The 24,000-nt window shown below is 39.9% G+C and overlaps 1 protein-coding gene across 1 annotated transcript; it reads right to left on the reverse strand.

The window, feature by feature from the left end:
• Window positions 1–857: 857 nt before the first annotated feature.
• epdr1 (ependymin related 1) lies at window positions 858–20,299 on the reverse strand. Its single transcript, XM_031809879.1, has 3 exons — window positions 19,239–20,299; window positions 17,641–17,849; window positions 858–4,102 (listed from the first exon to the last, which is right to left on the reverse strand). Exons 1-3 carry the CDS (start codon window positions 19,493–19,495, stop codon window positions 3,912–3,914), a joined length of 657 nt encoding a protein of 218 aa, XP_031665739.1. The 5' UTR covers window positions 19,496–20,299; the 3' UTR covers window positions 858–3,911.
• Between the last annotated feature and the right edge of the window lie 3,701 nt (window positions 20,300–24,000).

A 24,000-nucleotide genomic window follows, 5' to 3' on the forward strand; every position in this document is an offset into this window, starting at 1 on the left:
TGGAGGAGTGGGCCAAAATCCCTGCTGCAGTGTGTGCAAACCTGGTCAAGAACTACAGGAAACGTATGATCTCTGTAATTGCAAACAAAGGTTTCTCTACCAAATATTAAGTTCTGCTTTTCTGATGTATCAAATACTTATGTCATGCAATAAAATGCAAATTAATTACTTAAAAATCATACAATGTGATTTTTGGGATTTTTGTTTTAGATTCCATCTCTCGCAGTTGAAGTGTACCTATGATAAAAATTACAGACCTCTACATGCTTTGTAAGTAGGAAAACCTGCAAAATCGGCAGTGTATCAAATACTTGTTCTCCCCACTGTCCATGGGTGGGGGCCTTTCAATATGGGGCCCGGGCACACAAATGCTCCTAAAAAGAAGCATGTATTTATTGATGGCAGTTCTAATGTTTCCATCAGAGGCCCAGGCTTTTGGCATAGATGGCAAAGCTCTCATTTCTGTACGATTGAGCCCCCCACGGCACTGTTAGTAGGAAAGTTATTCATTTTAACCACCTAAATATACTCACGTATCTGAAACTCAAACATTAATTTCCCAACTGCTTTTTCTATAATTCTACAGGTTCTTTATCATTCTCTGTACCTTATATTCCAAAGCAACCACATTATGCATGCCGTCCATGGTATTGGGCAGATGCTATTTGAGAACTCGTCTGGTTTACAAATCAAACTCTAGTTATCTTATTGCAGAGCACATTGTACAACTGTTTTTTTATTTTTTATATTATATTGTATTACAAGGTATGCTTTATGTGTAGGCTATGCCATATGTATTGACTAATATGCAGCTGTCGCTTTTAAACCCTCATTCTAGCATACATGACACACACACCTTTCTATCTACATGCCTTTATTTGGGTTTCTATGCAAAGTATATGTTTCTTTAAGCCTGCAGCTAGTTATTTGAAATGAGACATACTGTATGTATCATGCCAAAACATGATTTAACAATTTAATTAACTGACAGAGAGATGGCTAATGAAACACAAATTGACATTTACAGTAGGCTTGTCTGTAACATTGGCTAGCTTTCAATAAATTGGCTAAATGGTAAACAGATTTACCTCTTCATATTTTCAAGACAATTCGTATTGTATGCAACATATTTCAAGTGCACTCAAAAACAAATATTTCAATTTTTTCAGTCTGGGAGCTAGCTATGTATATGTTCCTCTTCATCAGACAGCAGCTCATGTTTTCACAAGTAGCTGTGTTTATATCATAGATAGAAGCATAGCCTTCATCACGAGGTGTATGTACGGGAGTTCTGATTAGTTTTAAGTTTAGTAGTTAAGCAAATTTTTCTTAGCGGCTGAGTGTTGGAATATATGTTTTAGGCGAAAATGTGTAAGAATTGAAGGGGCCAACAAATTTGTGTCACAAGAATGTTTTACTGTCATATACAAAAAAATCTGTTCCTCCCTTAAGGCTTCGGCCAACCACCTATCTGTCCTCCACCTCAACACACTTATGGACCCTTCCCAAATTAATTTGAAGGCAGCATACTTCCTGGGGTCCAGCACAATTAAGGCAGTTATACAGTTTTAAAAACATTACAATTCAATTCACAACAGATTTCACAACACATTATGTGTGTGCCCTCAGTCCACTACTTCACTAGCACATATCTACAACATAAAATGCACACGTGTACATGTGTGTATAGTGTGCATATGTTATCATGTGAGTGTATCCATATGTCTGTGCCTGTGTGTCTTCACATTCCCTGCTGTTCCATAAGGTGTATTTTTATCTGGTTTTTTTTGTTTAAAAAAAATCTAATTGTACTGCTTGCATGAGTAACTTCATGTGGAAGTTCCATGTAGTGATGGCTCTATGTAGTACTGTACACCTCCCATAATCTGTTCTGGATTTGGGGACTGTGAAGAGACCAATTATTATTTTTACTGTGAAATAGCATTGTATCTGGTCAAACACCATTTTTTCCAAAACTTTACTAAGGGTTGGTAACAGGCTGATGTTTGGTTGGATGTTTGAACCAGTAAAGGGTGCTTTGCTATTCTTGGGTAGCGGAATGACTTTTACTTTCTTCAAGACCTGAGGGCACACACTTTCCTGTAGGCTTAGATTGAAGAGATGGCAAAAAGGAGTGGTAATATCATCCACTATCACCCTAAGTAATTTTCCATCCAAGTTGTCAGACCCAGGTGGCTTGTCATCGTTGATAGACAATTGTTTCACCTCTTCCACATTCAAGTTACGGAATTCAAAATTACAATGCTTGTCTTTCATAATTTGGTCAGTTATAAATGGATGTGTAGGTTCAGAATTTGATGTTGGCATGTCATGCCTAAGTTTGCTATCCTTGTCAATGAACAAATCATTAAAGTACTTGGCAATAACAGTGGATTTTGTGATGAGTGAGCCATCTGATTCAATGAATGATGGAGCCAAGGTTGCCTTTTTGCCCCAAATTTAATTTAAGGTTTTCCAAAGCTTTTCTCTTCATTCTTTGTATTATTTATCTTTGTTTCAAAGTACAGATTCTTATTTTGTTTAGTCACATGATTTCTTAATGTACAGTATGTTTGCGAATCGGCTGTGCAGACGGACATATTGGTCAATCTTTTTGCCTCATCCCTCTCAACCATACATTTGTCAATTCCTCATCAATCCACAGAGATTTAACAGTTTTTACAGTCATTTTCTTAATGGATGCATGCTTATTAGGAACTGGAACAAGCAAATTAATAAATATGTAAAATTCAGCATCTGGTTGCTCCTCATTACACACCATAGACAAGCAAATATTCTTTACATTTTCAACATAGAAATCACTACAAAACATCTGCTTACATGTTATAGGCTGATATTATTATGTTAGTATATGCTTATACATGTTGCATTAGTTGTTATGTTAGGATTACTTCTGTCTGCAATCCCATGTAACATAAAACAAGTTATCTACCCGCTTGGCATAGTTCTGGCTACAGTACAGTATCCAGGCCATGAGGAGTAATCCCTTCATTGTTGTTATGGAACCCAAGATGGCTACCAGTTAGATCTTCGAGTTGCTCACCTAAAATGGCCGACCGGTAACATCCGGTCACTTCCTCATACGAATCGTAGCCTCTACCAAGATGTCCATTGCTAGACAAATATAATGCTAACTCCTAGCTGCTAACCCTAATGCAAACTCCTCCCTACTGTACATAGTTCTGTATGCTGTACCTATAACCTGAAGCTTACTAGCCTCCACTGTATATATTGTGTGCTACTACCCACAGCCTGTGGCCTGCTAGCCTAGCATGCTAGCTTTTCTTGTATATTTTACATATGCTAGCCAATAATTGTATCTTGTGTATACTATGCTATGCTAGCCCACCTGTATATACTGTCATAATGTGTGCTACATTAGTTGGCTGCTACAAACTTCTCTTTGTAAGCCATACTGTTAGCCTAGCTGCTAATACATGCTAGTAGCTCTGTCCATAGTGTACTATTGTATCCTACAGTGTACCACATAAGCTTATGCTAATACCTGACCATTATAGTACGTGTCATCCTCATTGCTATTACATAGTCATTAGCCTGTAATGCCATTATGTAATACATGCTCTTCTCTTGTAGACAACCACTACAACACTTACACTACTAATAGTCTCCTCTTTCAGTTTGCCATGTGTGTGTGTTTGGTAATAAAGTGTGCCTTGTCTCCCTGTCTCCTGCTGGTCATTCTACATCCTCTAACCGGGATGCCGGGACAGTTGGACCTACACCTAAACCGGCACTAATAAGAATTAGTTCTTAACTGACTTGCCTAGTTAAATAAAGGTTCAATTTAAAAATATAAAAAAAAGTGGGGGAAATGTGAAAACAGAGCATGGGGTCAACGAGCATGGGGTCAAAGGGGAAAGGTGAAGGCCTCAGCAGTCGGAGTCCATCCTCTCTGGGCGGGCTGACTGGCAGCTGCTGGGCGGTGTGAAGACTTCCGGGTCGCTGATGCCCAGCTGGAGGTCAAAGAAGCGGGTAGAGGTAGTGATGCTGCTGTTCCTGGTGTAGGTCTCCTGGACAGGGTAGCAGTCCTTCACTGTGTAGACTCCCACCCACGCCTCATCTGGTGTAGCAGGGAAAGGTAGGATTAGGATTGACTTTATTGTCCCTGAGGGGAAATGTGTACATTAAAATGTTCTGTTGCGTCTACATAGAATACCATAGGTTAAAAACATGAGCTTCCCCGCCCCGCCCCCCCCCCCACACACACACACACACACACAGGTTAATCAGTCCATGGCAAGGCTGTGACTTTGTGGTCTGTTCCACATGATTTAAGAAGTTAAACATTAGTCACATAGTGGCTAATGTGGCCTAGCAGTACTGGCACAGCATTTGACACATATCTACAGTGTCTGCTTATGTTTGAATCTGGCCAACTGCCCTTTGACAACCTCTATCACGATATTTTCAATAAAATCTGAAAATCCCTTAAAATGTATACTTGAAAAAACACTATACACATGGATATCTTCCACAATAATGCACAATTATGAGTGAGACATCACAACATACAAATAGGATACTTTGCAAGGGTCTGTATTCTCAGAGTGGTGAAAACAATCCCATTTCAGCCAATTTGCAGCAAGACAACTAGGAAATCGCCACGAGGGGTCAAGTGGACAAAATCTGTGTTGACTGTTGACTGATTCATATGATGCCCTTGACCTTTTGAAATAAGTTGCTTGTCATCTCCTGACAAGCACTTTGCACTGAACACCCTTAATAAAGGGGATTTTCACCCTGGGGGAATCTGGGCTTGTTTTCATTATGTCATTGGGTGTGTAGATATGGTTGTCCTTGTTCAGTAGAGCTATTGGATGTCTTTCAGCGATGTTCCTATCAGCGGACTCATTGCTAAATATACAAGCTGACAAAATAACTTCATTTATCTACTGAAACCCATATTGTGTGTTGCTAGCTAACACACTGTGTTACAGTGGAGGGGAAATCAAATCATTTTTATGTTTGCTGACTTAATTAGGTAGGTACCCAGCTAATCTAAACACAGCAAAAAAAGAAACGTCCTGTCGCTTTCAACTGCGTTTATTTTCAGCAAACTTAACGTGTAAATATTTGTATGAACATAAGATTTAACAACAGACAAACTGAACAAGTTCCACAGACATGTGACCAACATAAATGGAATAATGTGTCCCTGAAAAAAGGGAGGGTCAAAATCAAAAGTAACAATCAGTATCTGGTGTGGCCACCAGCTGCATTAAGTACTGCAGTGCATCTCCTCCTCATGGACTGCACTATGATGTTACCCCACTCTTCCACCAAGGCACCTGCAAGTTCCCGGATATTTCTGGGGGAAATGGCCCTAGCCCTCACCCTCCGATCCAACAGGTCCCAGACGTGCTCAATGGGATTGAGATCTGGGCTCTTCTCTGGCCATGGCAGAACACTGACATTCCTGTCTTGCAGGAAATCACCCACAGAACGAGCAGTATGGCTGGTGGCATTGTCATGCTGGAGGGTCATGTCAGGATGAGCCTGCAGGAAGGGTACCACATGAGGGAGGAGGATGTCTTCCCTGTAACGCACAGCATTGAGATTGCCTGCAATGACAACAAGCTCAGTCCTATGATGCTGTGACACACCACCCCAGACCAAGATGGACGCTCCACCTCCAAATCGATTCCTCTCCAGAGTACAGGCCTCTGTGTAATGCTCGTTCCTTCAACGATAAACGTGAATCCGACCATCACACCTGGTGAGACAAAACCGCGACTCGTCACTGAAGAGCACTTTTTGCCAGTCCTGTCGTCCAGCAACGGTGGGTTTTTGCCCATAGGCGACGTCATTGCCGGTGATGTCTGGTGAAGATCTGCCTTACAACAGGTCTACAAGCCCTCAATCCAGCCTCTCTCAGCCTATTGCGGACAGTTTGAGCACTGATGGACGGATTGTGCATTCCTGGTGTAACTCGGGCAGTTGCTAGCTGAAGTATATGTTCATTAAAAGTAGTTAAAAGTACGCCCCGGTTTGTCATCATACAAGGAACAAACATAACATGGTGTTAGATTGGTAGTCGCTATGACACAACAAAGAAAATAAAGGAGTAACTCAGCAAATTTCTGCAACGAAAATTGAACATTCTACCACAAGTCAAGTGACGTGAGTAGTCGAAGATGCTACCTTGCAAGAGCGAGGACAACAGGGGGAGATGATGACAAATTGAAAGCTTCCATTTTTCTGCATGTTATTGGAGAGGATGCATTGGACATTTACAATAACTTTCAGCAAGATGATGCAAACTTGACATGGACTGTGCTAATGGCTAAATTTGAGGTTGGTACTTTTGGTCGATACTTTGTACCAAGCCAGAACGTCACGTTTGAGAGATACACGTTTTTCTCTCATGATCAGAATCAGGGAGTCAGTTTTGACCAGTATTTGGCTGAGCTGAACACACTGAGCAAAATGTGTGAATTTGAAAATCTGAAAGACAGGATAGTCTGTGGCATACTTGATAATGGACTCAAGGAGAGATTGCTGCATGAGCAAGATTTAGTGAAGTGAATATGTGCCGAGCAGCTGAAACCACCAGAGCACAAGCTAAAGAGCTACGCAGGGATGAGACGTCAGTGCATGCAATAAAAAGAGAGCAGCACCACACACAACAACTTACAAAACAAAAACAAGCAAAAGAGACATCACTACATGTGGATTTATCCACAAGCCAAAAAATTGCCCTCCATATGGAAAATCATGCAACAACTGTTGGAAAAATAATATTGTCTCAAAATGCTGCAAAGCTGAGGTTACAAAGTAAAAGGTTCACACAGTCGAGGAGATTGAATAATTCTTTGTTGATTCTGTGGAAATATGCAATGCAGTAAAAGCTGAATGGAATGTGACATTGACTGTGAATGAAACTATAATACCATTCAAGCTTGATACTGGAGCACAGGTAAACCTGTTGTTCGCTGGATGACTACAAAACACTTAAGGTGAAGAGCAAAATACACCCGGTGAAAATTAAGGTTACTGGTTATACTGGGGAGAACGTACCAGTCAAAGGAAGCTGCATAGTAACTTTACAGCACAAAGGAAAACAGTTCAGAGCACAGCTGCTGATCGTGGAAATTAGTGTACAGCCTATTCTAGGAATCAATGCATGTGAAAAGCTCAATTTGTTGAAAAGAGTGTATGTAGTGACATCACAGAGTGAAATTGACCAAAAATCATTACTGGCTGAGTATGAGGATGTGTTTGAGGGTCTTGGATGTTTACCAGGAGAACACAAAATATGTACTGATGACAAAATTACTCCAGTTGTGCATGCATGCAGAAAAGTTCCATTTGCACTGAGGAAAAAGCTCAAGGTGGAACTTGGACGCATGGAAAAGATGGACAATAATGGATGAACCTCCAGACTGGTTAAGCTCACTGGTTATTGTGGTGAAAAAGAAGGGCGATCTCAGGATATGCCTAGACCCGAGAGATCTCAATAAAGCATTTCAAGTTGCCAACCACGGAAAGTCAACCTAAAACTAAACAAGGACAAATGCGAGTTGTGTGAAAACACTTACATTCGTGGGAGACGTACTTTCAGAGGATGGAGTCAAACCAGACCAGAGGAAAACATCAGCCATCAACAACATGGAGCGCCCGAAAAACCAGGACGACGTGAGATGCTTCATGGGCATGATCCCCTACCTTGCAAAGTTCATACCTCAACTGTCAGCACAGTCCGCTCCACTCAGATGTCTTCTGGAACAGAAAAATGAATGGGAATGGTCCCATGAACAGGAAAACTGCTTCAAAAACCTAAAGAAGACAATCACAGAAGAGCCAGTGCTCAGGTTCTATGATTCAGAGAAAAACACAAGGATTTCTGCAGATGCGTCAGTTTGGCCTAGGAGCAGTGCTTCTGCAACAGCATGACGACATATGGCAACCCGTCGCTTATGAGTCCAGAGCCTTGACAGGCGCAGAGACAAGGTATGCACAAATAGAGAAAGAACTACAGGTGAGCACATACGCTTGTGAAAGGTTTCACTAATAAGTCTAAGGACGAGACTTCGAATTAGAAACCGACCACAGACCATTGGTGTCAATCATATCTAAGCCACTGAATGATTTACCAATGAGAAGCCAGAGAATGTTGATCCGACTGCAAAAGTATGATGTGAAGATGATCTATACCCCGGGAAGTTCATGTTCTCCACGACATGCTTTCTTGAGCAATCAACAAGAAAGAGAGCTTCGACACACATAAAAACACAGATTCAGGCCTACGTTGACATGATCGTAGCATCACTTCCTGTGTCTTCTGAGAGAATGGAGCAGATCAAAAGAGAGACTGCGGCTGACCAAACTTTGACAGAGTTGAAAGAAACAACACTGATAGGATGGCCCGCACAGAAAAACAACTGTCCAAAGAGAATACAGGATTACTGGATGTGCAGAGCAGAGCGCACGGTTGTGGGTGACATAGTGTTCAAAGGCAACAAGATTATCATTCCCATGACACCGTAAAGAAATGCTACAGAAAATACACGACGGCCACTTGGGTGAGGAAAAATGCAAACGACAAGCACGAGAAGTAATGTACTGGCCAAGATTGAACCAGGAAATCAGCCAGACCACTGCTTCATGTGAACTTCCAAAGCAGCAAGCAGAGCCGCTAATCCCTCATCCAGTACCCAACAGACCCTACTACAAAGTTGGAGTTGACCTTTTTGACTGCAATGGCAAAAGTCACATTGTTGTTACCGACTACTACTCAAACTACCCTGAAGTAGCAACACTGCCAACTACCTCCAGCAAAGCTGTAATCACCTAATCATCAGTCTTTGCAAGACATAGGGTTGCATCTGAACTGTACTCAGACAATGGCCCGCAGTTCTCAAATTCCGAATTCCGATAGTTCGCTAACGACTGGGGAATCCGACAACATTTCCAGCCCCAACTACCCAAGGTCCAACGGCTTAGCAGAGAGTTCAGTCAAAATCGTCAAAGGTCTGATGAAAAAGGCACATGTTGGAAAGGAGGATTTCCTAAAAAATCTGATGATCTTCCGCAGCGCACCACTGCAGAACGGAATTTCACCTGCACAAATGTTGATTAGACGTCGCATCAGAACCAACCTACCCATCCATGAGGACTTGCTAACACCCAGAGGTGCTCACAAAGTCACTATTCACAAAGGAAAAACAGAAAGACAGACAAAAACAGCAACACGGTAAAAGTGCAAGAGACTTACCTGAACTGAAACCTGGAGATCATGTACGACTCAGAGACATAACTACAGGAATCTGGATGCAGCAAGGGTGTGTGCAGAGAGAAGTTGCACCACGATCCTATGAGATCCAAACGGAGCATGGATCACAACTGAGACGAAACAGAGTGGATCTAAGGCTTCAGCCATTCACTCAAGGGACTGAGGATCCTCAGGAGGATACTGCTGAAGCGTCAGATGCCTTTAGAAATGGACAATTCAGTCAGAACACCCTGACTGACAATGCTGTCCAACTATTTCAGGAAGCACTTCAGCAGAATGACCAAAAAAGACTGTCAGAGCCCCTGGAAGAAAGGTTGAAAGGTGCCCAGGGGTGCCCAGAGTAAACGGCCTGCTCCTCAGTCTCAGTTGCTAATATATGCATATTATTATTAGTATTGGATAGAAAAATAAGTTTCTAAAACTGTTTAAATGATGTCTGTGAGTATAACAGAACTCATATGGCAGGCAAAAACCTGAGAACAAATCCAAACAGGAAGTGAGAAATCTGAGGTTGGTATATATTCAACCCATTCCATATTGAAATCCCCTTGGGATATGAATGAATATTCACTTCCTAGGGCTTCCACGAGATGTCAACCATCTACAGAAATTTGAATGAGGCTTCTACTGTGAGGTGGGACTGAATGAGAGGGGAATGAGTCAGACTACTGGCAGAGAGCCAGTTCCAGGTCACGCGCATACCACATGATATCTTCCTGCGTTCCGTTCCTCAAGACACAAAGGAATTCTCCGGTTGGAACTTTATTGAAGATTTATGATAACATCCTAATGATTGATTCTGTACTTAGTTTGAAATGCTTCTTCGACCTGTAATATAACTTTTTGAAGATTGACTAAAAAAATGATCGACCATCACCAGCGTTTGGATAGGTGTACCAAACACGCTAAAAAAAGTAGCTAATTGGACATAAATAACGGACATTATCGAACAAATCAAGCATTTATTGTGGACCTGGGATTCCTGGGAGTGCATTCTGATGAAGATCAAAGGTAAGGGAATATTTAGCATGTAATTTATGGTTTATGTTGACTACAACATGGCGGCTAATTTGACTTGTTCTGAGCACCGTCTCAGATTATTGCATGGTTTGCTTTTTCCGTAAAGTTTTTGGGAAATCTGACACAGCGGTTGCGTTAAGGACATGTATTCCATAACGGCATGAATTCCATGTGTATAACTTGTATTATCATCTACATTTATGATGAGTATTTCTGTTGAATCGATGTGGCTATGCAAAATCACTGGATGTTTTTGGAACTAGTGAATGTAACGCGCCAATGTAAACTCAGATTTTTTTAATATAAATATGAACTTTATCAAACAAAACAATGAGTGTCATCTGATGAAGATCATCAACGGTGAGTGATTAATGTTATCTCTATTTGTGCTTTTTGTGACTCCTCTCTTTGGTTGGGAAAATGGCTGTTTTTTATTGTGGTTTGGTGGTGACCAAACATAATCGTTTGTGGTGCTTTCGCCGTAAAGCCTATTTGAAACCGGACACTGGTGGGATTAACAACAAGACTACCTTTAAAACGGTATAAGATACATGTACAGTGAGGGGGAAAAAGTATTTGATCCCCTGCTGATTTTGTACGTTTGCCCACTGACAAAGAAATGATCAGTCTTTAATTTTAATGGTAGGTTTATTTGAACAGCGAGAGACAGAATAAAAACAAAAAAAATCCAGAAAAACAGATGTCAAAAATGTTGTAAATTAATTTGCATTTTAATGAGGGAAATACGCATTTAACCCCTCTGCAAAACATGACTTAGTACTTGGTGGCAAAACCCTTGTTGGCAATCACAGAGGTCGTTTCTTGAAGTTGGCCACCAGGTTTGCACACATCTCAGGAGGGATTTTGTCCCACTTCTCTTTGCAGATCTTCTCCAAGTCATTAAGAAGCTGACGTTTGGCAACTCGAACCTTCAGCTCCCTCCACAGATTTTCTATGGGATTAAGGTCTGGAGACTGGCTAGGCCACTCTTGCTAGGCCAATTGCTAATAAATAAAACGTTTTTTAAAAAGGGGCACCTGGTTTATGTTTTGTTTATGTGAAAAGAAATAGAGTCACAATAGAGTATTGTTGGACAGACTATAGACATCAGAATATGTTTATTGCCTCTTAAGTGATGAGAGCAATGTAAAAAAAAAAAGCAATAACAATTGGGGGAAAGAAATGTGTGTTATTGAAAATTGCATGTTATGCAGGTTGGGTAAACAAATGTGATGTGACATGTGTAGTTACATAGAAAAGTAGTTTTCTTTTAAAGGAAGGACAATATGTTGTTATGTGTTAATAACATTTAGGCTACGTTAGCCAGCAGGCTATGCAGGGGGGTGTGGTAGGTGGTTGAAGAATGCCTTGCATGGCTAAACAGGGAGTTTTCTAGGTGAAGTATATGTTCATTAAAAGTGGTTAAACCTCCGCCACGGTTTGTCATTATACAAGGAACAAACATAAGTGACCTTAATTGCCTGTTAGTGTCTTAACGACCGTTCCACAGGTGAATGTTAATGAATTGTTTATGGTTCATTGAACAAGCATGGGAAACCGTGTTTAACCTCTCTAGGGTATGTGGGACGCTACGTCCCACCTGGCAAACATCCAGTGAGATTGCAGAGCGCCAAATTCAAATATTGAAATACTCATTATAAAAATTCAGAAAACAAAACATATGTTACATCATCTTTAAACCTAACTTCCTGTGAATCCAACCACGGTGTCAGATTTTTAAAATGCTTTACGGCGAAAGCATACCTTACGATTATTTGACAACATAGCCCAGTTGACAAATCATTACAAACAGTAACCAGCCAAGCAGAAGAGTTACAGAACTCAGAAATAGAGAGAAAATTAATCCCTTACCTTTGATGATCTTCATATGGTTGCACTCAGAAGACATTCATTTGCTCAATAAATGTTCCTTTTGTTCGAGTCTCTTTATATCCAAAAACCTCTGTTTTGTTCAGTAATCCACAGAATCAAACACAGTCAAAACAGGGAGAAAAAACATCCAAATTGTATCCATAAAGTTCATAGAAACATGTCAAACGATGTTTATATTCAATCCTCAGGTTGTTTTTAGCCTAAATGATCTATAATATTTCAACCGGACAATAACGTCTTCAATATAAAAAGGTAAACAAGAAATGCACTCTCCCGGGATTGAGCATGAAAATGCTCTGTGAAAATGCTCTCTGTCCACTCATTCAGATTGGTTTTACTCACTCATTTACAAGAATACAAGCCTGAAACTATTTCTAAAGACTGTTGACATCTAGTGGAGGGCATAGGAACTGCAAATTGAGTCCTAAGTCAATGGATCCTGTAATGGCATTGAATAGAAAACTACAAAAAAAAAAAAAAACGACTTCCTGAATGGATTTGTCTCGGGTTTTCGCCTGCCAAATCAGTTCTGTTATACTCAGACACTATTTTAACGGTTTTGGAAACTTTAGTGTTTTCTATCCAAATCTATCAATTATATGCATATCATATCATATCTTCTGGGCCCGAGTAGCAGGCCGTTTAATTTGGGCATGCTTTTCATCCAAAATTCTGAATGCTGCTCCCTACCCTACAGAAGTTAAACCCTTTACAATGACGATCTGTGAAGTTATTTGGATTTTGATTAATTATCTTTGAAAGACAGGGTCCTGAAAAAGGGCATTTCTTTTATTGCTGGGTTTAGATGACAACATTTGCTAAACAACTACAGGTAGCCATATCTATGACTATAAATAGAAGAGGTTTTAAAGTCGGAGATCTATTGTATCTCCATTGTAAAAGCTCTTCTCTTTTTAGTCATAGAAATATGGCTACTAAACAGCAAGCTATAACATTACAACCAGCCACCTAAAGCTAGGTTTACCAGCAAACATTAGTACATGACTGGAGATTGCTAGCTAGTTAGCCTGGCACCTGCTAACTTGTTACTATGCGCCAGGCCTCCCATTTGTAACTTTTTAGCAAACGTGTAACATCAGCAACTGTAAATAGTTTTACTAGCTAGTTATGTAGCATAATTGATGAGGGTTGACATTGCTTATGATTATGACCGTGGATGCATTTCAAAATGACAAATGTATAGGCATGACACAAGATAGGATTCCAAACAGTTGTAAATAACATATATCAGCTATCCAGCAACTAAGCTAGTTTGGTTTACTAGCTAGCTAACAGTGAGGAGAAACAAAAATACAACAATTTAACAGTTGTAAATCTCAAAAACTGATACGCTTGATTATTTTTACTGAGCAAATATTTTCCTAAGCATGCCTGTTAGACATGGCTGTAGCTTGATACTGTCAGCCTACCTACTTTGGTACATTTGCACAGTCTGGTCACTGTGCAAAGGTTGAGGGTCACACCATATTTATTTCTATTAGGCTAGATATTGTTCTAAATGTAATCTCTGTGCCTATGCACATGTATGCATGTTCAACTAGTCTACCCAAATGTTGTTATGCTGGCACAGTTCAACTGTCGTTCAAATTGTGCAATGAAGTCTAATTTATTATACATTTGTTGTCTTATAGACCATACCGTGTGGTGCCTGGGATTCTTCCTGGAGTGGATTTTTGGAGAGAAACATAATTAATTTGCCTGCGTGTGTCATTGTAGGAGAACTGTATCCTGTGAAATATATCCCTCTTGATGGATTGGACATTATGCCAGATTACAAGCAGAAGATGACTCAAGAGGAGCTGAATGGCAGTTTGATCATGGCAAAGTGTTCCCTGAACTTACTGTATGCTTCTTTGGAATGCCAATTCCACCATGACCACCTCTCCCATCATTGTACATTCCCCACCAGTTCTTTTAGCTACAGATTGTTACACCAGATAATGTGATTTAACCAAAACATTTTGGTATCCCTTACTGCGAGTTACAGAATAGGTACCGTTTGGTGTAGCACAGAATTTTCGACCAACCTTGCGGTCTTCGTCCTCAATTTGTGGAAACACAAGTCTCATAAAATATCCATGTTCATTTGCAGGGGGTCAGCTTGAATTCAGAAAATGCTCAGTTACTAAAGTAAATACAGATTTTGCTCCATCAAGTAATCCAACCATGTGTACGTCTCCATCTTGTCTATTTAAATTATTCTCTCATTCATCGAGACTGGTGTCTGTCATCATGACATGCGGCACTTTGGGATGGACACGCACCTGTCTCGATCAATTGTTATCTGCTATTATTTTATTTTGTTACTATTTTTCCTTTAGTTTATTTAGCAAATGTTTCTGGATTGTGAGTTAAGGGCAAATTAGCATTTCACAATAAGGTTCTACACTTGTTGTATTCGGCGCATGTGACAAATACAATTTGATTTGAAAAGTATTGATTTTAATAACAAAGCATTTTCTAAATTTCAAACGGACCCCCTGCAACAGAATACAGACATTTTAAGGCTTCTGTTTCCACGTATCGAGGACGAAAACAGCATTGTCAAGCTAAAATTGGTTGAACATTTCCTATGCTACACCAAACAGTACCCATCCTGTAAATCCCAGTAATGGATACCAAAAATCTTTGGTTAAATAACATCTGTTGTAACAATCTGTAGCTACAGTTCTCTGCACTTTACTACACCTGAGACACACTGAACTGTACTACACTGTTCATACTGTATTTTTGAGGGTATGTTACCATATACATTTTTTGTTGAATACCGAGTCCTCTTTTTGAGATGGCATTAAATATTGAACATTCCCCTGTATTTTAGATTGACAAATAAACATTATTTGGATATATCTGAATGTCTAACATCTGTTCGATGCTACAGAGCCCTGTACAGCTTATATAAATGTATTTTGTGAATCCATATTTGAATCCACTTATTTGAAATTAGCACAGACAGCTAGAATAGCACACGGGCATGATGACAAACTTGTTTTTAAATTACCTATAGAAGTTCTGAGATTACTGTGTGTTGGTCGTTCAAAGTAAATAACGGCATGAACCAAGTTTGTGGGCATGCCCCATCTACTTAACTGGGTGGTATCTGCATTCGCTATGAATGCTGGACTTTGTGGTTCACTATGAGCAGACGAATACAAAGGAAGTCAAAACTTTCCGATTCTAGCAGTGAAATTAAAATGTACTTCTTCTAGCTTGTGGTTTGGATAATGTTGATGTTTTTAACAAAAACGTAATGTTGTTAATATAGTAATGACTATGTCGTGGCAGAGCCAGGGGGAAATTCCTCTTTAACGGACTTCCCCAGAGGAAGTTGCCACCACTATTTCATTGTAATTTCCTGTCCTAGAGAGGAAATGCATGTTTAGGTTCAAACAAAGAATGATGAAGGCTACTTATACATATTCACAAATTGGGTATGAGAATTTCCACGTGGAGTTGATAAACATTAACAAATAGGGCACTGAAGGCTGTCAGTGAAGCTAGCTTGAATGCTAACCTTAGCTAACATTATCTAGCTAGCTAATGTTATCAGATGTTGCTTTAAAAAAAAAAAAAATACATCGTATTCAAAATATTAGCCAACTGGCTCTATGGCTGGTTCTGGAGCTGGATATGTCATAAGTATTGATTTAGGGAAAACTTTGCCCCACTGGGCCTCCTGGGTGGCGCAGTGGTCTAGCACTGCATTGCAGTGCTAGCTGTGCCACCAGAGACCCTGGGTTCGCGCCCAGGCTCTGTCGCAGCCAGCCGTGACCGGGAGGTCCGTGACGCACAATTGGCCTAGCGTCGTTAGGGAGAGTTTGGCCGGTAGGGATATCCTTGTATCATCGCGCACCAGTGACTCCTGTAGCAGGCCGGGCGCAGTGCGCGCTAACCAGGTGCACGGTGTTTCCTCCAACACATTGGTGCGGCTGGCTTCTGGGTTGGATGAGCGCTGTGTTAAGAAGCAGTGCGGCTTGGTTGGGTTGTGTTTCGGAGGACGCATGGCTTTCGACCTTCGTCTCTCCCGAGCCCGTACGGGAGTTGTAGCGATGAGACAAGATAGTAACTACTAACAATTGGATACTATGAAATTGGGGAGAAAAGGGGGTAAAATTCAAATTAAAAGAATTTGGGCCACACTGGCCTATTGTTATATCCAGTTTTGGCATCTTCTATAAATTGCAGTGGAGCACATAGTCAAAACTTTAAAGATCAAAACCATTCATCTTGGGGCTATGGCCATAGAGCCAGTTGGCACACATTTATACCATTTATACAACTATAATATATATATTTTTAAACAGACTAGCTAAAAAATAAGTGAACATTTATACATTTTCCAATGGATTATGATAATGTTCTGGTAAAAAAAATTTTTTGCAAAAACACATGTTTGCACCCCCTATTTTAAATTTGCACCCCATAATTTAAATGTATTTTAACCATTGCTCAGGTGGCCAAGTAAAACACAAGGCTGTTTGGTTCTCTGAGTCGATAAGAAGAATAACTTTACAGTTGTTTCTGATTAATAATAATCAGGGCGGCAGGTAGCCTAGTGGTTAGAGCGTTGGGCCAGTAACCGAAAGGTTTCTAGATCGAATCCCCAAGCTGACAAGGTAAAAATCTGTCATTCTGCCCCTGAACAAGGCAGTTCCTAGGCCGTCACTGTAAATAAGAATTTGTTCTTAACTGACTTGCCTAGTTAATTAAATAAATAAGCAATGCCATGCTGGTGGGTGGTAACATTCAAATAAAACCCAGCCCTGAAACGAAATGTAGGCAGAAAATAATTTGTTCATTCACACGGATTTGCAGTTTGGATTTGTCACTCAAGCCCAAATGAATCATACTTTGACTAAAACAATGACTTAAATCATTGTGCAACATTATGGGTAAGCTCTGGCCATTGTCTTTCATCTTGAAAAAGTTGATTTCTACTGGTTTAACATATATGAAAATAAAAGTAAACATTGAAGCATTTCCTGTTTCTTCTAAATAAGATGGTGTTTGCCAGCCAGGTGAGCTTGATGCTTTCAAACATTTATAAACCAACTTTTTGGTCTTCAATGGACCTTCACTTCCTTCTAAGTATACAGTTTTTCACCAAGCACCTGGTAACACAATGGAGTGAGTGTAGGAACACCTTCCTAATCTCGAGTTGCACCCACTTTTGCCCTCAGAACAGCCTCAATTCGACGGGACATGGACTCTACAAGGCATCGAAAGCGTTCTACAGGGATACTGGCCCATGTTGACTCCAATGCTTCCCACAGTTGTGTCAAGTTGGCTGGATGTCCTTTGGGTGGTGGACAATTTTTGAGTCACACGGAAAATTGTTGAGTGTGAAAAACACAGTAGCATTGCAGTTCTTGACGCACAAACCGGTGCACCTGGAACCTACTACCATACCCCGTTTAAAGGCACTTACTTACTTTTGCGGGCTGGTTTCCTATCTGACCACTCCTGCACCTCGATCATGTCTCCAGGTCCACCGATAAAGTACTGGTCCTCATAGGTGGAGTTCATAGGGATGTCAAAGGGGTCCCAGGCCTGGGTCAAGGGGATCTTAGAACACTGCTTTGTCTTCTGCTCGATCTGGAACAGCAGGCCACTGTTGTACAGGTAGATAAACTCAAAGTATCTGGAGAGTGAGTGCAAAACAAAGGAAATATTAAAATGTCAAGTTTGTAATAATAGGAGAAAATGCATGTGATTTGAATCAATCATACTGTAGCAATGTAAATAGTAGCTATTCAACAAGAAATGCAGGGTTAGTCCTTTTAACATTAGGCCTATTATATTGCCTTTTGCATTACTGATTGATCATTGATAATAACCAAGTAATTACATTATTGTTCAAGGTCTATCTATGCTGTGAGAAAAACGCTTTTCCTCTTTTGGCTCTGGCTGTTGTCATTTGTTTTACTTACATGGAACCCAAAACCGGCTGCGCGCATGCACTATCGTGCATAAATGTATTTTGTCCCCCTACACCAAAAGCGATCACGACACGAAGGTTAAAATATCAAAACAAACTCTGAACTAATGACATTAATTTGGGGACAGGTCGAAAAGCATTAATCATGTAAGGCAATTTAGCTAGTTAGCTTGCACTTGCTAGCTAATTTGTCCTATTTAGCTAGCTTGCTGTTGCTAGCTAATTTGTCCTGGGATACAAAACAATGAGTTGTTATTTTACCTGAAACTCCTCTACTCTGACCATTAATCAACACATAAAACGGCCAACTGAATTGTTTCTAGTCATCTCTCCTCCTTGCAGGCTTTTTCATCGTTGAACTTATATGGTGATCGCATCTTTCATAGTATTACCACGACAACCGGCAAAACAGTTAGTCTTTCAATCACCCACATGGGTATAACCAATGATGAGATGGCACGTGGGTACCTGCTTCTATAAACTAATGAGGAGATGGGAGAGGCAGGACTTTCAGCGCAATCGGCGTCAGAAATAGGAATTACTTCTATTTTAGCCCTTGGCATCGCAGACGGTTGTTGTTGCGTGCGAGCAGTGTGGGTGCAATAATTGAATAACATGGATTTCTAAATTAATTTTGCGGCGCACGCGACGTGTCTGGTGAGCATATTAGGCCTATTAGGGGTACGGAGAGCTTATCCAAAAACAGGGCACTGGATCAACTACTTTCATGAAGGTCAGCAGCAATGCTGACTCATAGGTCTGAACATAAAACAGTTCTAGTTCATAAAGAACACATCTGCTTATTATTTAAAATATGAATTAAAAAACATTTATAATCTTATTATATTGGTAAAGGTTCAATATCACACAATGTCTTAGATTGGATATTTTTGTTTCATAATTTTGCTGTTATTGTCTATTTAGGTCTGCAATCAATGGTAAAGGACAGCTCAAGCCATATTGACGCTTTGTAGCGGCCATCATCGGTATTTCATCAGTATCCACAATACCTAACCTTTGTTTACTTGACCTCAGCAGTTGGACAAACGCTATTCATGAATAAAAACGAATGTTTCAAAGTAGCCTGCTTACTTCTGGCATGGTGTATGTTTTTTATTCTGTTGAAGAAGCCTTATTCTGTGGTTCTGTGCATCATACGACACCGAGGCCCGTGTATTTCGTCCTGTGTTGTGGTTGTATTCGACGGATCTGCCCTCCCATTGCAAGGGCGCAAGACAGGGCTGAACCGGCGGTGCGAAAGCTGTCTCCGGGTAGCTCAAAGCAGGTACCACCGCTCCCAAGCAAAATGCAAACACAAGAGGTACAACATGAGTCATCCTGGAATTCATTTAAGTGAAGGTAAAAATCATGAACTGTTGATTTCATTTGATATGTGGCAGCAGGTTGATAACACCACAGAGTCTTTGATACCGTTACACTCAAATAAAAAGCCCTTTTGTTTTTTCAGAGCAGCTCACGCAGTCGCAAATCCGTCCTGTGATAATAAACATGTTTGTATAAAAAGGATACATTTACGGTAACATTGTTATATTAATTATTGTAAACATAAATAGCATGATATGTAGTCGTACCTTAGAATTTAACAAGCACAGGAACATTTAGCATTTTGAAATGTACATGTTTAAAATGGATATTTGCCCACTTATCTTTTTCTTTACAATGTATTTATATAAAATGATATAAACATAATTAATAGCCAACAAATAATAGTCCATACATAGTATGGAACGCCGTTTGGGTCTTGACTTGTCAAAAATGATACAATTCAAAGAACACTATTTGACGTGTCAAATAAGCTTGTTGACCAATCAGGACCTGAATATGACTGCAGTCACATAACAATTTATCGCGTTCATAATTTTTTTACGTAGTAATTACACAATGATTACAGTATCACTCGTATTTCATGTCACAAGGATTCATCGATATGTATGCTATGATGCTGGTAAAGTTGTCTCGCGCACCTGCCCTTCCCTGGACAGTGCGGATCGTAAAAACGCTAGCTAGCTGATGGATGCAAACAATGTTCTTCCCCAAAAACACAGAAAAAAGACATCATATGTTTCAGTAGTTATAGTCATCATCTAAAATAACCCTAATTTGTAAGACAGTTCTTACTTGATTAATGGTGGGCGGACCCATTTATGTGAAGCTAGCCACAATAGTGGACATTGCGGTTAGCCTTCAAAATAAAATGTCATTGACAGTAATGCAAATGCATACAAATAGTATAATTATGCCAAAATTCAACAAAATACAATAATTTATTGATTTGACAAAAATGTTGAAATCACACTGGATGTATTAGACTTTAGAATTGCATTGGGGGCATACTTATTTCACTGTACAGCCTACCTATGGATTGTGGATCAGTGACATGGGGTATCAGTCGTAGCACTTATTGCGGGACTCTGAAACAACTGTGAATTGAGCCACATTTCTTGTACCAGTCAACCTACTATCTGTATTGAACACTGTTCCAGAGGAAAAATAATACATTGTGGATGTTTTGGAGCTTGATAACTCTTGAGGAGGACTTTGGGGAAAAAGCACTTGGGTACTGAGTAGGCTGATACCATATTTCATTGATCTCTCGTTCGTTAGGTAAGGCTGTACAGTGCAATATGAATGTCAAAACGCACAATAGTCTGACTGGGGAGGTGATTTCCCACAGTCAAAGTCCCGCAATATGAGCTACAACGCTAATATTTCTGTAAACTCTTCACAGTTGTCTTCTCTGGGTGTCTCAGAGTGGACTGATACCCCCATTTCATTGCTCCACATTCCAACACTCCAACCATGTTTAACATTATCAAGTCTAAATATGGAATGATTTCACCAATTGTAACCTTCTGCATCACTTTCAAATAGGGACTTTTAGTTTAAAGGCGAACCACAAATTCCACGATTGCTGCTATCTTCACAACACATATCCCGGTACGGTCAAGCCATAATATAGTAGTTAGATAAAGCTAGCTGGATGATTATAACGTTAGTTTTGGGCAACAGGGTTAAGTAGCAGGCTAGCTATTTTTTTTTTTTTCAATAGGAGAACAACAAGTGGCTACCTAGCTAATACTTACTCACATGGATTCCTAAATCATTGCTAAGAATAATGAAAATGACTCCAGTTTCTACTGTTTATTGTTTTCAGGCTGGTTGTATTGGTGCTAGCTAGGTACCAAGCTAAAGCTAGCTAGTTACCCCCAAAGTTATTTGTTAACATTTTTGATCATGATCTAATATCAAATAATATCGAATGCTTACACAGACGTTTTCCCATTCGGTCGAGCAAATAATGCCTTATTACCAACGCGGTACTGTATAGCTGTGACAGTGATCGTAATTGTTGCGCTTGGCTTGCACGTGCAAATTCAGCACACACAACATTCTATAATAGAACTGTGTTATTTGACGCGTCAAATTAAACGCTTTTTTAACGCGTCAAGTATATTTTACGCACAAAGACCCAAACGGCGTTCCGTACAATAGTGCGTAGGCTAAATTAAATTATGTTTTTATTTATCTTACTGTTATCTAGATCTGTTTATGTGCATGTTTTTTTTTAATCATACTTGTCATGAGAGGGCGGGCTTGTAAAAGTTGTGGTTCCATCAATCAGCTGATGCTAGTTTCGCCAGAGATAAAACAATTGCACAATTTCTAAACCATACTGTACCTTCTTTGACAATAGAGCTCGCCCATTGTAGTCCTAAAAACCGGACATTAGTTAGCCTACCTCTGGTTTCTTCAGCCATTGCTATACAGAAAGAATAGGGGTTTGGCACATATAGCGAAAATAAGGTCTGAGATTAACACAGGTTTGGGAGATTTTATACGTTTTGTTTTATGAGATCATATCAGTCAATTAACATGACCTTTATGATTGATGAAGGCTTTGTGCTTTATGTGCCTTTTTAAAATTGCATAAAATGCGTCATAATTCACAAAAAGTGACGTTAGCTGATTAAGATGATTTAATTGAACAAAACCTATAAGATCTCCTAAACTTGTGTTTACCACATACCTTATTTTGGGCATTTATCCAAAACCCTACAAAAACGCTATTTCCCAATAGGGAACTCCATTGCGGAGTTGGTGCCTACAAAAAGACGCCATTACCTATTGCCAGAGAAGGAAGAGAGGCCCAACTCGGCGGAAAATCTGTCTCCCTCCAGTAGATGGCGTTTTTTTAATTCGCCCACCAACCAATGAGTTTTTGTATGGCGGTAAATGAGAGTTTCGAATTTGGTTAGCAAAAACATGTATGGCTTGTTTGCTACATTCGGTTTATTGATCAAATAGAAGTTTCGTAATGCTTAAGTTGTTACTAGTGTACTGATATAAGTACGACACGTCACATCCCAGCAACTTTGAGAAAACACCCTGTATCGGAATTGTCTCAAGATTGCTATGCATAGTAGTATTGCGTCTCTCTCCATGGAATACAGGTGGTTGACGTCAACAACCTTCATGACATATTCAAAATAATATCACTATAATGAGATGTATCCACCAATCAAAAGATATGATAGGCGGGAGCTAGATAGCCCGCTGGGCCACTTTGTGGACAACGACTCATACTGTTAGGGTGAAGAGACATGTATCTAGTTTCAAGTTTCAATGTACAGTCAAATGCCTTTCTTGCAAACTCAAAACCAAACAATGCAATATTCAATAATGTATTACTAGAAAAAGACACGAGAAATAAGAATATGAAATATGAAATACACAATAAAGTAAGTACGCATACTATACACAGGAAATATTTTAAGTCAGTTCCAATACAATATTTACATGTGCAGGGATATTGGAGTGATGGAGGTAGATATGTATAGTGGTAAGGGGACGAGGCAACAGGGTAAAAGATAAACAGAGTAGCAGTAACTTGCATCTTGTCAGTATATCCATAATCTTTGCTTTTGATCTCTATGTGGGAGGGTTAGGTTATAATGCCGCATTTAAAACAACTGGGAACTCGGAAATATGCCGACTTCCGAGTGTTCATGACAGTGGAGGCTCCTCAGAGGAGGAAGGGGAGGACCATCCTCAGTGAATTTCATTAAATTTTTAATTGTAAAACATTTAAAAAAGTTATATTTGGGATAAAACTATACTAAATATAATCACATCACCAAATAAGTGATTAAAACACACTATTTTGCAAAGGAGGTCTACAGTAGCCTCAACAGCACCATGGTGTAGCCGGAGGACAGCTAGCTTCCCTCTTTCTCTGGGTACATTGACTTCAATACAAAACCTAGGAGGCTCATGGTTCTCACCCCCTTCCATAGACTTACACAGTAATTATGACAACTTCCGGAGGACATCCTCCAGTCTTTCAGAGCTCTTGCAGCTTGAACTTACATGTTGTCCACCCAATCAGAAGATCAGAGAATGAATCTAGTACTGAAAGCATAAGCTACAGCTAACTAGCACTGCAATGTATAAAATGTGTCGAGTAGTTGACTCAAAGAGAGAGAAAGAACAAATTAATTGCTTCCAAAATTAAGGAGAAGCAAGAGAGAAATAGAGAGAGAGAGATTGTCATTCTTTTTCACTTACTTAGCTACCAAATGCAGCTAGCTAGTTTAGCCTGCTGAAACACCCTGCTTAAACAGAGGGATGCTATGTTAGCTAGCTGGCTATGACTTTCCAACACAACACTGAAACTCTTCCAAGTCAAGGTAAGCTTTTGGTATTCCTAAATTATTGCCACCGGGCTCACCGGTAGCCTAAGCCTATCACTGTTACATTGAACTGGGTGAATGGAATATGAACGAGAGTCATGTAATATGCTGTAATAGAAATAAGGCCATGCTCATTTAAAAAA

Source organism: Oncorhynchus kisutch, linkage group LG30, assembly GCF_002021735.2.
Source record: "Oncorhynchus kisutch isolate 150728-3 linkage group LG30, Okis_V2, whole genome shotgun sequence".
In the NCBI taxonomy this organism is placed as follows: domain Eukaryota; kingdom Metazoa; phylum Chordata; class Actinopteri; order Salmoniformes; family Salmonidae; genus Oncorhynchus; species Oncorhynchus kisutch.